The sequence below is a fragment of the Dipodomys spectabilis genome, unplaced genomic scaffold (genome assembly GCF_019054845.1).
Source record: "Dipodomys spectabilis isolate Male_0828 unplaced genomic scaffold, ASM1905484v1 ptg000157l, whole genome shotgun sequence".
Taxonomy (NCBI): domain Eukaryota; kingdom Metazoa; phylum Chordata; class Mammalia; order Rodentia; family Heteromyidae; genus Dipodomys; species Dipodomys spectabilis.
In genome coordinates this window covers 8920514-8936491 of record NW_024870834.1, presented here as the reverse complement: position 1 = coordinate 8936491, position 15978 = coordinate 8920514, and the positions used below count along the sequence as shown (strand labels likewise).

At 44.7% G+C, this 15978-nt stretch overlaps 1 protein-coding gene across 1 annotated transcript in view; it reads right to left on the bottom strand.

The window, feature by feature from the left end:
* The window catches only part of Kcnk10 (potassium two pore domain channel subfamily K member 10), a 128103-nt gene extending 126520 nt beyond the window's left edge, over positions 1–1583 (bottom strand). Inside the window, exon 1 of the mRNA XM_042692615.1 lies at positions 1532–1583. Coding sequence (XP_042548549.1) covers positions 1532–1583 — 52 coding nt within the window. The remainder of the gene's footprint in view (positions 1–1531) is intronic.
* Between the last annotated feature and the right edge of the window lie 14395 nt (positions 1584–15978).

Sequence of the window (15978 nt, the reverse complement as noted above, 5' to 3'; positions counted from 1 at the left end):
TGGCTCTCTAGCCTTGAGTGAAACCGCGAAGGGACAGTGGCGAAGTCCCTGAGTTCAAGCCCCAGTATGGGCACACACACACACACACACACACACACACACACACACACACACACACAACCCTGATACTTATGGAACATATACATCAACTTTTCCATGCAATGATTGATTTAGATGTCTCTCCAGCCATAAATTCCAAAAAGTCAAAACTTTCCTCTTTGCTGTTCTGACTGCATTTCCAGTGCCCAGGACTGTGCTGGCTGTGAAGTTGAGATTTAACAAATACATTCTGAAGGGATCAGAAATAAAAACACAATGTCTATATTTCCAGACACTGAGAGACAGACAAAAATAGCAGGTTGAGGTCGCATTTAAAGTGTTCACAAAACATCTCAGTGTTTCACAAGGACAGCCCTCAATTTCAATAGCCAGTCAGTTCATAAGACATTTTCCTCCACCTCTCAGGTTTCCTGGCTCCAGTCTGCAGAAGAAAAGAAATGCACTCACAAAGAAAAGTAAACACACACACACCGCAAATAAACAAATTTCAAACTGCACTACACACAGAGCTAATGCCTGGCCCAATTCAGTGGTCAACAGAGCTAAGGGAGCATCTTTATAGTGTATTCCTCTCACAACTAGACGCATGATTTCAACTTGGTCTGATGCCCTACCGGGTCCCTAGGAGGAACCTGTGTGCTGCTTTCAGGCTCTGTGACTCACGTTAGGTACACAGTCCTCCCTGTTGCTGGGGGGCGGAAGGAGGACAGGGTTTCACTTGGGTAGAAGCATGTCCACCATGCCACTGCTTGGGTGGCCACGCTGCCCGGCCCTTCCCCTTCCCTTTCCAGCCACGCCCTTCCCCACAATTGCTCCCCACCCTCTTCTACTCCAGCCTAAGCCAAACTAGCTGCCTGGTTTAGGAATAAGATTGAGCCAAGACTGGGGAGGCCCTGTGGGCTTCATTATTCTGTGTTGCTCTAGGAGAAAGGGCCATGGGGGGGGGGGGGGACAGCTGCGGCGTGAGACCTGAGTCTCACTTGCTGCTGGGAAACCTTCCCCCCTGAGGACACCCAGGGCGTGTGCTGCTGCTCCTCCAGGTCCGGGGAGGGGCGACACCCCACCCATCTGCCAGAGAGACAAAGATCACCAGAAACAAAGGACACACGTACACACACAGACACGCTTGCACACCCCAAGTCAGAAGCAAATACCCAGACTGGGTGCGATTTCCAACGAAACAGCCGGCTTGGTGTGTCTTTAAATAGGATTTGAAAGGATCCGGGAAGGACAAATGAACGTGTGCTCGCGGCAGGCAGGCAGGTTCCGAACCCACGCTGCCTCCGCCCTCGTCCCACGGCGCTGCGGTTCCCGGGCGCCTTTCCCAGCCCCAGGACACACGCCCCGCCCGGCCCGCCCGCCACCAAGACCCAAAGCGCTTCGATTCGTGGAAGCGCACACTCTCAGGACAGCAGATCGGGGGCGCGGGGGGGAGGGGGCAAGGACGCCCCCCCAAGTCAGAAATACCAACCTTTAGGATCCCAGTTCACCTGTTTCCTTGGTGTCTCGATTGGAAATTTCATTGCTCCAGTTGCCCAAAAGGGGGAGGAAATGACAAGAAATCCAAACAACAACCACAATAATAATAATGATAATTAATAAGAATAAAAGTCCACACGCTTTCCCCGGGAGTCCAGGGAAACAATTTCCCAGGATCTGGGAGCCTTGGGGCGGGGTGGCGTGCGGAGAAAGGCAGGCAGGTGTGGCGGGGAGCCCTGGGGTAGGAAAGGAGCCGGGAGAGACGGCTTGCGGTGTTTGGACGGGCGGCGTGTGGGGTGGGGGCGGCCGGCTGCAGCCCAATGGGTGAGAGAAAAAGTACGGGTGGGCGAGGGATGGATGGAAGGCTGGCGACGGGAGAGCCAATCTGCGTCGCCAGAGCCGTGTGGGCCGGGGGAGGGGGGAGTGGAGGCCGGGCGGGAAGGCCGGGGCTGGGGAGAAGCCCACCGCAGTGTCACTCGGCCAGGGAAGGCGTGAACGCACGCACACGCGCGCACACACACACACACACACACACTCGGACCCGCGCCCCAGCAGAGCACGTCAGCGCACACGCCCCACCCTAAACCCAGACACCCTCCCCCCCCCCCGCCGCCCCCACCCCTCACACACACTCCCCACCCCTCGAAAGCCATTGGACAGAAAGCCTGGCGCGGCGCGCGCGGAAGGAGCCCGGCGACCACCCGGTGGCGCGCGGCAGGTGCAGTGCGCGCGCGCGCGCGCAGAAGACCCAAGCGCCCCCTCCAGGGCTGCGCGCCGCGGAGCCCCCAACCCCCTCCCACCCCATCGCCGGTCCAACACCCCGACGCCCGGGCCCAGGGTGCGGAGGGCGGCGGGGGGCCGGGCGGGGCGAGGAGTGAGGATGCGCGGCTACTCACTGGCTCGGCCGCCGCGATCCGGGCGGACTCCGCAGAGTTGCAGCCGGAGACACGCTTGGCTGCCCGGAGCCTCTGCGGGAGGCGCGGGAAGGGCCCCGGCGCCCCGCCGCAGACCTCGGCCTGGGGGCGGGCGGGAGGGGGGGGGTGACCTCTTCTCACCACTCTCCACCTTGAGCACCCTCTCCTCTTGTCACTTCATTTTTGTTTTACTCCAGTCCTCTTCCCGTGCCTGCCGAGCCCCGAACCCACGGCCCCACCGCACTCTGAGGAAGCCAGTGCCAGCCATGCGTCTTTTGTTCTGGGACCGCTCCGTCGCCTGCGGTCACCCCCATCCGGGACGCCAGCTCCCCGGGCGCTGCTTTGGTTCCCTTCCCCAGCTACCTGCAGCCCGACTGGGGCTCCCGGCCCGGAGAGACTGGGGAGGGGGGCCGGAGAGAGGCGCCTGGCCCCGGAGGAAAAGAGTTGCCAAGGCCGGGCAGCCCGGGGAAGCTGTGGCCCATCACCGGCAGGTGCAAAGAGGCCCCACGTGGCCAGAAAGAGGCTAAAGCTGGTGCATCGCTGCCCAGGCCACCACCCTGCCCGCTGCCCCTGCTGGAAACCCTACAGGGGTTTGTGGTGGAAGCTGCATCTCCAGAAAAACCACATCGTCCCGAGGTGCCCTTGGATGGGCAAGTATCAAGATGAGCGATGCTTACTAATTCCCTGGGTGCCTTGTACATTATAGATGTTCAGGAAATACTTAGACAGGAAGCTCTTTAGGTCCATAGCCTAGCTTACAGATTTTTTAAATTCATTGTTCATTTTACATATTTATAGAGAGAGATAGATCCCTTGTTTGCCCTCTATGTATGTACATGCATATGTTCATTGTGTTTATATACATGTACATGTGTGTATATATACATATAGATGTACGTATATGTATTATGCCAAACCTGTCCTACTTACTAGGTGCTGGCTACATAGCACAGAAGATAGACAGGGACCTTTCCTCCTGGGATGACCTCAGGTTTGCTATATTGTTGCCTTTACCTATGGAAGAGAAAGCAAACCAAGCTGGATAGCTGTAGTTAAAATAATTAATTAAACCCTCCTCTCTGAACTGCATGAACTCACAGGTACCTTCAGGCCTTGGGGAGCCCTGGATCAGCAAAGTCTTTTTCATCACCAATCCCCCTCTAGCACACCCATGGAGATCCCCTGTGGTGTGTGGGAAATGATGGGAAAGTGCTTTGTCACTTACTCCACAGGCAGCCCAGGCTTGAGCCCTGAGTTCTCTGTAGATGCTGTTCAAGCAAAACTGGTACCCACGGCATTGGTTCTGCTCTTACTACTCAGAGCTTTGGGAGGGGTCCCCGGGTTCATCAGAGCTACTTTCTTGGGACTCAGTTTCCCTGTTTTATGTCTTTTGGTCTAGAAGAAGACTATAGGTTAGACACAGAAATGAGAGAAACAGAATTTTTGCTTCTCCTGTCTGGGTACCCCCAGGAACTTGAGTATGTATGGAAAGTCAGTTCCCCAGCCCAGGGACAGTGCTTGTGAGAAGCATTTTCAAGCCCTACCCTGCCTTCTCTAAAACTGCTCACCAGAACTGGGCTTCGGTCCAGCGACTGCAATGAAACATTCTTACCCCTGTCAATCAGAGCTGTGTCAGCAGGGAAAGACACTTTCTCTCCCGGCCCTCCTAGGTAGAGTAGGCAAAGACAGAGCTTATTGAATACCCCTTCACCTTATTTCTCCTCCACCCATCTTCCTACATCTCCTTGAAGAAACTCCCACTGACCTCCTTTTACTGATAAGAACTTGGCTCAGGAGGATAATAATAAAAAAAAAAAAAAAACACTTCCAAAGTTGCAACATGGAGATTCAAACCCAAGTTTGCCTGACCACCAAGCTCACACTTCGTGAGCTCATCTGGTCCCTAGATGGGTGACTCTGACCATGAACTTGCTAAATGGGTCCTTTGAGGGGCAATAACGGGCCAAGTATTATAGTATCCAAGACTCCGGCCTCCTCTCCTCTTTTGCAAAGTAAACTGGGCCATCTTTGCATTTGGGGGTTAGCATAAGGTCCTTGGCTCCCTATCCAAGGCAAATTTCAAAGGCACAAAATGCAGTCTTAGGGTGCATGGTTATTCAGGCAATTAATAAGCATGGACTGAAGAGTGCTCATGTGCCAGAAACGTTTCGGGTCCTCTTTAGAAGTTATTTTGGCCTCTGGCTAATAAAAGACCTTACCTAGAATGCCATCAATGAGGCAGCTGAGGAGGGATGCTGGGAGATGTGAGATGGATCCTGTTTGGCTGAGGAGTACCATAGTCTCCAGAACTACTCTCTGATTTAAAGAATTGTACAAGTCGCTTGTCCCTGATACATCAAGACATGTTTTACCTCTCCTTTTGCTTTCCACTGGCCACCACCATTTTCTCCGGCTGGCTCTTACCTCCACTGTGACTCTCCCTTCTCCTGGTGTGTTTAAAGACAAGTTTGTAAAGGGAGGAAACAAGATCCGCCAATAGTAAATAAGTAAATAAATCCCAACCTCTCCTCCAGCGTGCATAGATCAAACGCAGCTCCTCTGAACCTGCGGTAGGTGGGTGGGATGAACTTCACCGAGGGAAGGGGTGGAAGACCCCCTCCCCCCAAAAAATAGAAATAAAAAACTTAACACATGAACCCTTGGCACTCCTATCATTCCCCCTTTTCCACCACCCGGTGATCATTCATGGACTGATTCCACTTACCCAAAGCAGGAGGGAAGAAGTGACCCGTGCAGAGCAATAGCATCCAGAAAAATCGCCGCCCCAAGTGCTCCCCTCTCCCCCTGCGCCTCTCCAACTTCCATGGCTAAAGCTACGGGGCGGGTGAAGCGAGGTGGAAAGGGACCGCCTCGCGTTCCTGCCGCAGGAAAACAAAGCATCGTGGCGCAAAGTCTCCCGGTCCCCCCCCCCCTTTCCCGCGGCTTCCCCCCCCCCCGCCCCCCACGGCCAGGAGTGTCAGCCTGGCAGCATTGGATGGTGAAGCGGAGGATGCTACCCTGCTGCCCGCTGCCCCGCTGCCTGCAGCCCGGGTCTCTGCAGCCCAGAACCTGCCCCCCCTCCACCCCCGCCACCCCAAGGAGCGCAGCAATGTTCTGCACCACTTACTCTTAGCGCGCCTCGTGGCCTGGCGTGGGAGGGCTGGGGAAGCCCCCGAGCCCCACGGGTGCCTGGCGCTGAAGTTTGCCTTGCATTTGGCTCGCGCTTTGACTCCCTGGCTACACTGCAGCCCGACCAGCAGCAGTGAGACCCAACGGCGGGGGAGGGGGGTACCCGCCACCTCGGGGGAGTCTCACTGGGTGCCTGGCCAGGAGCAGCTTAGCCATTTGGGGAGGGGGGGTGCGCAGGAGAAATTTACGGGTTCAGAGAGTCCAGTCGCAGGGAGTCGCAGCTTGGGGAGATCCTGTTTATTCCTGGTTTGGCAAACAGAAGAACAGGGGGCCGGTCTCCTTGGAACCTGCTTTGAAATTCAGGAATCGCAGAATGAATTCGTCTATCTGCCTTGAACTGTTTCTCTTTGGTTTCGTCATTTCTCCCTAAAGTCAAGAAGAAGTTCTAGCCCGCCAGATTCTTCCCAGTCCTCTTTTTAAAAAAAAGAACTGCAATCGTTTCCTTATCTTTTTGTTACACACACACACACTATGCTTTCCCACTGATTAAGGAAAGTGATGGGGTTATACATTATCCTTAGCTTAAACCTCTTCCACCGCCCTGCATTGTTTCTGCATTGTTCTCAGCATTTCATCTCTCCTACATTCGTCTTCATGTCCCAACCAGCATCTGCAAAAACCTAACCTTAAGTATATGTTGCCCTAATCTTGGGCTCGGCTTTGGCTTGGAAAAGCCAGCCACCGCAGCAGCAAAAGGATAGGGGAAATAAGGGGAAAACTGGGGGTGGGGGGTGTAGGGAACGGAGCTAGTTGCTCAGTAACAAACGCTATGCATAAATCCTGCAGATTTATTTTAATGATTCAAATCTCTGATTGGAGATTCATGAGGATAACATACTATAAACTCCAAAGAAGTTGTAATTAAAGCTTCAGGCTGATGAACATGTTTTATAACCAGGAACTACAATCTTTTTCCCTCCTAAATTTCCCTATTCTAAATCTTAGCCAAGAAGAAAATATTATTTAAGCTCCTGTTGGGCATTGTGCCAAGCATCCTACCAAAATGTACAAAGTTATAATCTTGCTTCTTATAAAACAAGTTATAAAATGATTTCCTCGCTCTGGGTTTCCACCAAAACATGACCCAATGTCATTTGTTTTAAGGTTGAGCTGGAATATCTCATTTTGCCCTCAAGTTTTGACTTTAAAAATCTTTTTTTTTTTTTGGGGGGGGGGGTCCGGTTGTGGGGCCTGAACTCTGGGCCTGGGCACTATCCCTCAGCTCTTCAGCTCAAGGCTAGCGCTCTACCACCTGAGCCACAGCGCCACTTCCGGCTTTTTTTTCTTTTTGCTTATGTGGTGCTGAGGAATCGAACCCAGGGCCTCACGCACGCAAGGCAAGCGCTCTACCACTGAGCCACCTTCCCAGCCCTTGACTTTAAAAATCTTAAAACACCAAGAAAAATCATAGCTGTTTCGTAAAGAATAGAACTATGTCTTAAATGTTTATGTCCTTCCAATATCCATGTCAAAACTTAATCCTTAAAGCAATATCGCTAAGAGGTGGGGCTTTAAAGACAGGAGGTCTCCATCATCATGGAAGAGGCTCTTTATTTAAAGGTGTCTTTCAGTCCCACATGCTGAGAAAGAAGGTGCCATCTTGGAAGCAAACAGTAGGCATACCAGCTAACAAACTTTTTGGGAAACTTGATTGAATATTTCCCAGCCTGCAGAACCTGAGAAACACATTTCTATTTATAACGTAGTTTGTAGTAGAAGCATACATTGACTTAAGACAGCCAGGATCTAATCAAAGACAGCATTTAGTTATGTCCCTTTATTAGATACCTTTGATATATAATGGAATTTTACTCGCCCATCAGAAAGAATAATATTGTTATTTGCAGGGAAATGAATGGACCTAGAAAACTATGAAGTAAAATAAGTCAGGCTCAGAGACACAAAATGGTGCACACTTTCATATGTGTAATTTAAATCTAAGATACGTGACAGCAAATACAGAGTTATATTCATCTACCCACAAACAAATTGATCTAATGATACTATACTTAGGTGGGGAGTTCAGTAATGTAACTCCTTTGAATAACTAATGAACTGTTCAACAAAATGAAAATCAGAGAACTGAACCGTGCTGGGTAAGGCAAGGAGAGGAGGCACAGGAATGGGAAGAGGAAGGAGGAGCAAATACAGTCATTTATCCAGTGTACAATATGTAAAACTTAACTACATAACTTGAAAGTAGGGATAGGATGGGGCAAACATGAGGAAGACAATGGGAGGGGTGACTGGCCAAGATGCGATGTGCTGATAACCTGACTTACGGAATTGAAATCCCTTTGTACAACTACATAATAAAAATAAATAAAGTTTTAAAGTTGAGTGGAAAGGGAAAAATATTTTTTGGCTGGCAAGATATTAAAATAACACCACATTCTGCATACAATTTTCTCAAAATAGAAGAGTTAGATTCCCCACTCACACAAGTGTCTCTCTTCCTCAAAGAAGTTAGTTTTGTTTCTTACTCCCTAAAAAGACATTTTTCAGGCATAGATGAGTGTTCCACACATACATACTGGGTTTACAATTTAAAAATCAGAACCTTAGCCAGGCACTGGGTGGTTCATGTCTGTAATCCTAGCTACTCAGTAGACTGAGATCTGAGGATCACAGTTTGAAGCTAGCCTGGCAGGAAAATCCATGAGACTCTTTATTTCCAACTAGTCACTCAAAAACTGTGGCTCAAAGTGGTAGAGCATTAACCTTGAGCACAAAAGCTCAGCACCCATGGGGCTGGGAAGGTGGCTCTGTGGTAGAGCGCTTGTCTTGCATGCATGAGGCCCTTGGGTTCGACTCCTCAGCACCACATAAGCAGAAAAAGCCAGAGGTAGTGCTATGGCTCAAGTGGTAGGACACTAGCCTTGTGCTGAAGAGGTGAGGGACAGTGCCCAGGCCCAGAGTTCAGACCCCACCACCAACAAAAATAAAATAAAAAAAAATAAAGATAAGAACCTTACCAAGGTCGAAGTCATTAAGAAAAAAAAATCAGCTCTTATTTTCATGTTAGCCGAAGAAAGCTTGAACCAAAACCTTGAAGGCATGTAAAGGGCATGTGTTTTCAATAACTTGTTTATAAGCAAATCTTATTCCTAGAGTCTTTCAGCTTTGGGCAGAGTTGAAAATCGTTCAGTAGGATGTACTGTCTAGACATATTGACAGATGATTCTCCCACTCAGCTGATAAAAAGGATGAAATAGTCTGAGCGAAAGGATTGGCTCAGGGGCTGGGAAGGTGGTTCAGTGGTAGAGCGCTTGCCTTGCATGCCTGAGGCCCTGGGTTCGATTCCTCAGCACCACATAAGCAGAAAAAAAAAAGCCGGAAGTGGTGCTGTGGCTCAAGTGGTAGAGTGCTAGCCTTGAGCTGAAGAGCTGAGGGACAGAGCCCAGGCCCACAGTTCAGGCCCCACGAACGGACCCCCCTCCCAAAAAAAAAGGATTGGCTCAATAGTGGGTAGGACATAGAATCAATATCCAATGGGGATATTAACATATTGGGATGTATTGAGCTATGCGCATTTTATTCTTGCTAATTTTAAAGCTAATATTAGTAAAGGTATGAGAACTTTCCCCCTTACTAATCATCTAAATATCTTCTAGAACTAAAGTTGAAAGAAGTCATTGTAAAATACTTCCTCATTCAGTTTCCACCTCTAAAGAAAACTGTAATTTATATGATTATCCGACATTTTAATTTAATAGATCTAGTAAAAGAGATTCCAAACTCTTTATTAACAGTCTTTTCCAAAACACGAGAAACTTCGGTGAAGTAAAAAAAATTCTTACTTCGTCTAAATCTCTTTCTTCCTTAAATTTTCTAATAATTCACCAAAGATGAACAACAATAAATCCATCCAACTTTGTTAGAAATTGAATTGTTCAGAGCCTTCTTCTTTCTATCTAGTAACTTTTTACTCCTTTACCAATATGCACAAACATTTGACCAACTCATACTTTTCCTAAATGCATCTTTATTACAAGGCTCTAAAAATGAAAACCAAAATCTAAGACTTACTGAATTTCTCCATCTATAAATAGAGATCCCTAGTAAGTACAGTGCATTTGGCCAACTTATAAATATCTCAGCCAACCATCCTTCTCAGTAGGTAGTCCAACAAAGTAAAGCAGTAAGCTTTGTTCCACTTCCCCACATATAAAATGGGGCACTAAATACATTGGCTAGCTCTCCTTTCAGGATTTCTGGAAGGACACAATAGACGAGAAAGTCCTTTATATCTGCAGAGCTGTGCAGGTGAAAGGGAGCATCCTTACTATTACTTGCTTCATAGGATTCTATTCACTCTGTGCCAAGCTCACAGCAACTATTTTTAAGAATATCTCATTTCCTTCTTATAACAACCCTAGATGATGAGTACTATGATTATCATGATTTCATTTAAACAATACCTGCCATGTATTAGGCACATAAATGTTTGTTGAAGAGGAAATTGGAGTCTGGAGAAGCAGTGCCTATCCAAATAAATATGCTTAGTTAGAGATGGAAGTAGAAATCAAACCACAGCTGTCTGGCTGATGTCTAGGGCCCACCAATCTCTAAAGTCAAATTATTCCCTCATACAGAATTGATTACATAAAGATATCGATATCTGGTGTAGAATTAATCTAACTTGGACTTGAAATTGTCTCAGTCTTTTCCCTATTTTATTGTCCTACCTTCAGGTACTGTCTACTTGTACACTTGTCCCTTCCAGAATATGTTTTCTCCATACTGATTAACAAAGACAATGTTCTTCCCACCCCAGAGATATTTAATAGGTGAGTCTTTAAGACAAAGTAGTGAATAAGTTTTAGATTACCAGGCAATGTCAATTCTTAAATATAAGAAATATTGGGGAGGGAAACTGGGAGAAAAATGATGGAGGGGGTAACAAGTTCAACAAGAAATATACTCACGTTGCAACAATGAGAAGAACAAGTCATTATGTCAAAAACGAACTTTACAACTTTGGGGGGGGAGGATTGGGTAGGGGGACTAGGGGGACGGATGGGAAGTGATGGGAGGGGAAACAAAGGAGGAGGCTACAATGCTTGATAAGAAATGTACTCATTATCTTGCCATGTAATTGTAACCCCTCTGTACAGTATTTTCACAATAAAAAAATAAAAAATAAATGTACTCATTACCTTATTTATATAATTGTAACCCCTCTGTACATCACCTTGACAATAAAACTTTTTAATTTTTTTAATTTTTTAAAAAATATTGGGGATGAGAAAGGAAGAAAGAAAATTTTTGCTATGACCCTGAAATCACACTAAGTATACAGTTGTTTTGAGGTACTTACATATGTATTCTTAAAGGAATTACTTAGGCTTTTAACAATTTCTCCATGACATTGCTCAGCCTACTCTACTCTTCATTGTTTGATTCATAATGCTGAGTATTGACAAAATTTTTTTCTAGCTCACAATAACACTTTTATATTTGGACTCTGATGTATTTTATTAGCCAGTTAATGTTACTGGCATGTATTAAAATATTGATCTGCTCAGGTAGGCAAAATAACCAATGATCTTTACCACTCTTTTCAACAGGAATCAGAGGTAAGATGATTAACTGTAATATATAAGGAGTCTTATTATATCTTCTAGAAAAGATAAGTCTTACTTCTTTCCAAATGTAGGTCAAGATTGTTTCAAGAAAAGTTTCAGAAGAGCCCTGTTGTCAGGTTCCCTTGGCTTAAAAGAAAATAATTTTCTTTCTTTTTTTTGGGGGGGGGGGGAGGTCCGGTCGTGGGGCCTGAACTCTGGGCCTGGGCATTGTCCCTCAGCTCTTCAGCTCAAGGCTAGCGCTCTACCATTTGAGCCACAGCGCCACTTCCGGCTTTTTTATTTTTGCTTATGTGGTGCTGAGGAATCGAACCCAGGGCCTCTGGCATGCAAGGCAAGCGCTCTACCACTGAGCCAACTTCCCAGCCCCAAAAATCATTTTCTTTAAAAAAAAAAAAAGAAAAGAAAAGAAAGGAAGAAAGAAAGAAAGAGAGAGAGAGAGAGAGAAAGAAAAAGAAAGAAAGAAAGAAAGAAAGAAAGAAAGAAAGAAAGAAAGAAAGAAAGAAAGAAAGAAAGAAAGAAAGAAAGAAAGAAAGAAAGAAAGAAAGAAAGAAAGAAGGAAAGAAAGAAAGGAAGAAAGAAAGGAAAAGAAAAGAAAAGAAATACCACAACTTAATTAATTAATATTAAAAATCTCAGCTGGTCAGAAATTACCCTGTTAAATCTGCCACCGGCAATACCTTGCAAGAGTCTAATAGTGTATCTGTGAGTATCTAAACAATGCCATTTCAAGCCTACATAATCACTGTTAGCCTATGTGATAACTTGCCTACATAAGCAAGTCATTACCAGTCTGCATAGTAATTAGAGAAAGATGCCCCCTTCTGGTGGCAAAAGCACCATGGTATTGTAGTGTTAGCTAGCAGGATACTCCTTGGGGATGAGGGACATGGCAGGGGAAGCATAGAGGGTGTCTAAAACTTGGATTGGATTTCAATTCCCACTAGGTCTCTTTCTGGTACCTACATACAGTGCACATAAGAAACAACTGTAGGGCTGGGAAGGTGGCTCAGTGGTAGAGCGCTTGCCTTGCATGCCTGAAGCCCTGGGTTCAATTCCTCAGCACCACATAAGCAAAAAGAAAAAAGCCAGAAGTGGCGCTGTAGCTCAAGTGGCAGAGCGCTAGCCTTGAGCTGAAGCGCTGAGGGACAGCACCCAGGCCCAGAGCTCAGGCCCCACGACCGGAACCCCCCCCCAAAAAAAGAAACAACTGTATGTTGTAACCCCTTATATTAAGATATACCAGTAGGTACAGCAAACAGGATTATGTGATAAATTCTAATTAGTCAGGGTCAATTTGGGAGAAAACATCTCCATACTTTATGTTATAGATGAATTCAAATGAATTTTAGATTTGTTTTAAGAAAGAAAATACATTATTATGTTAGTCATTATTGGGCATTTTCAGCATCTCATTTACTATTGTTCTCATTTTTAAAAAAAGCACTGTGCTATCATTCTGCAACATCATATCCATATTTCTTTAAATCATAACATTAAGCTTGTTTTTAATATAATAATGATATCCCTATTGCTTTTAAGCCATGAGTGATGGAAATCATAAGTTAATTCTAAAATATTTGGAGGAATAGCTACATTCTACCTCTGGCTAACTAGCATGTTATTTTATTAAGAAAGCTAGAGAAAAGATGTAAAAGTTCCAAATGAATACTTATTTAGAGAGACAAGCTAAATCTCTAATAAACTAGTTTAAAAGTTGGCAAATACAAAAAAATTGTTGCCTTTGAATACTCTGAAAGATAGCATGATTATATCTTCATTAACCTCTTTAGGAGGTGTGTATTTTCAGCCTGAGATCCTTTCATATAATTATCTACAGATAAAATTTTTTCTCACTTTTTTGTGTCCAAAAAAAATATGTGGCTGGGCGCCAGTGGTTCACGCCTGTAATCCTAGCTACTCAGGAGGCTGAGATCTGAGGATCACAGTGCAAAGCCAGCCTGGGCAGGAAAGTCCGTGAGACTCTTATTTCCAATAAACCACTAGAAAACCGGAAGTGGCGCTGTGGCTCAAGCAGTAGAGTGCTTGCCTTGAGCTGAAGAGCTGAGGGATAGTGCCCAAGCCCAGAGTTCAAGCCCTATGACTGACCAAAAAAAAAAAAAAAAAAAAGATGTAAAGCTTCTACATTTGTCTTTACACTGTGACCATGCCTGGCATGAACTGGTACATCCTGTTCCTTGACCCTCTATCTTTGCCATTTAAACAACTTTATTTCCACTCATCTCTGTTACTTTTCAGGTTTTTTTTTTATGTTTAGGACCCATCATTTTGTATTTTACAACCCATATGATCCATTTGTATTCCTAGAGACCCTACTCCAATTTTTTAGAATTTTTATTTACCAATAGGTCTGTTTGTATTAGCTGAGGTTGGAGTCGTGTTGGTTTATGGTTTTGAAATCATTTAGAGGATCCCTGGCCCCACAATCACAAACATCATCATATTAATTTGTTTTGCTTTGTTTTGTTTTTTATCTTAGAAAAGTATATCTTAAGAGACATGGTACTCTCACATATAAAACTGCTCTATCCAGGAGCAGTTCAGTCAGTAATATTCAAATGTATTGACTGTAGATAAACACTTTAAAAGAGTATATATGGTGATTGAATGTGCCTGTTCGATGAATAAATCACTCTAAAGTTCCAAGCAATGCATAAAGCTTCAGAACAAAAAAAAAAAAAAAAAAAAAATCGTGTCATTTCAGGACCTTGGACAGTAAAAAGTACTCTATGATCCATGGCACCACCACATAAGCAAGCTTCTGGTACATTTTTAAATCTACAATATTATGCCATCGGTGGTGACTTGGAATGTCCTGCTGCTGTCCTTCAAACAAAAATAATAAACATTGACCTTTAGCAAGTAATATAGAAAATAGACCCTTCTCTGTACTTCCCTCTAAAATAAATATGATAGGAAAAATTATTACAGAATTTTTTAATCTGTCAAGTTATTTGAACTCTAAGCTGAAAGCCCAAAATGACTAAAACCTCAGACAAGTAACAAATGCAAGTTATTTGGCCACATTCTGAAACTTAGATTCTAAATTTATAAATCTCATTTGTTTTCCCCACATGTGTGTTCTGAAAAATAATTATCATCATGAGAATTTTCTGCGACTCACATTTTACAAGGAGAAAATTAAGACTTCTATGGTAAGGAACTACAAAGTCTAAGCTGCATAGAGTTGCAGGAGAGCGAGCAATGTTAAGAGATATTAATAACTGTACTTCAGTCATGAGGGTGGGGTTGCAGCAACTGGGCACTGCCTGGCCTCCTTAATTGGTCTATCACTTTTTTTGGAGGGGGCGGGGGTCCAGTCGTGGGGCCTGAACTCTGGGCCTGGGCGCTGTCCCTCAGCTCTTCAGCTCAAGGCTAGCGCTCTACCACATGAGCCACAGAGCCACTTCCAGATTTTTTCTTTTTGTTTATGTGGTGCTGAGGAATCAAACCCAGGGCCTCAGGCATGCAAGGCAAGCGCACTACCACTGAGCCACCTTCCCAGCCCCCACTGTTTTCATTTTTTAACAATAATATGTTCAATCATCAATAGAATTGTAGCATTAAGGACTACTTGGTTTCTCCCATTAAGTGGGATTGGCTTTTGCATGTCTAAGATACTGACAGGAAGCTATCAGGGCATTTATCAGTAAGAAAGTAAGTGTCTCAGGTAAGCAGAGACAGAGTCTGGCAATGAATGACTCCAGTTTTGACACCATGGTAGAATTTACATTTTATTCTGGAAGCAATGGAACACCATTTCAGAGACAGAGCAAGGAAGGGGTGGGTGGTGGTTATACCTGGAAAAGTTTTGTTGTGTTGTGTTGTGATTAGTGCTGTGGCTTCTGTTTGAAGAAGAGAATAGAGCAAGGCAAATATGGAAGTCAGGGATATCAGTAAGACCACCATGGAATATGGCAAATGGGATTAAGGCATTGAAGGTGCAGATGGAAAGAAGTAGGAAGATTAGATTTGTCTATGTAACAAGTCCACACAGGAAAAGAAATTTTAAAAATCTGCATATTTAGCATTAGGAATAATTGATAATATTCTTTAATATCAAATTTATAAAGATAGACTACTTCTTTTAGTTGCTAGCTTTCCATTTTTTTAATTTTATTTTATTGTAAAGATGCTGAACAGAGGTGTTACAGTTACATGAGTAAAACAATGAGTACATTTCTTTAAATTCAGGTATGTCATTAAAATGGGTCAAATGATGACCCTCAAAAAGATATTTCCAGGATGTGGCCAAAAGGGAACTCTACTACACTGTTGGTGGATAAGTAAATTTGTTCAACCACTTTGGAAAGCAGTATGGAAACTCCTCAAAAGACTCCACATAGAGTTCCCCTATGACCCAGCAATCCGACTCCTGGGCATTAATCTAATTGACCACAAACCAGGCCACACTAAAACCACCAGCACAGTCATGTTCAAGCAGCATTGTTTACTATAAGCCAAGATATGGAATCAACCCGGATGCTCCTCAGTGAATGAATGGATCAAGAAAATGTGGTATTTATACACAATGGAATTTTATGCCTTGATCCAAAAGAATGACATTGCCCCATTTGTAAGGAAATGGAAAGACTCAGAAAAAAAAATTTATTAAGCGAAGTAAGCCAGACCCAAAGAAACATAGGTTGCATGGTTTCCTTCATTTGTGGTAACTAGAATGTGACTATAAATCTATAAGTAAACCCAACGGATAGTAAAAGACAAAAAAT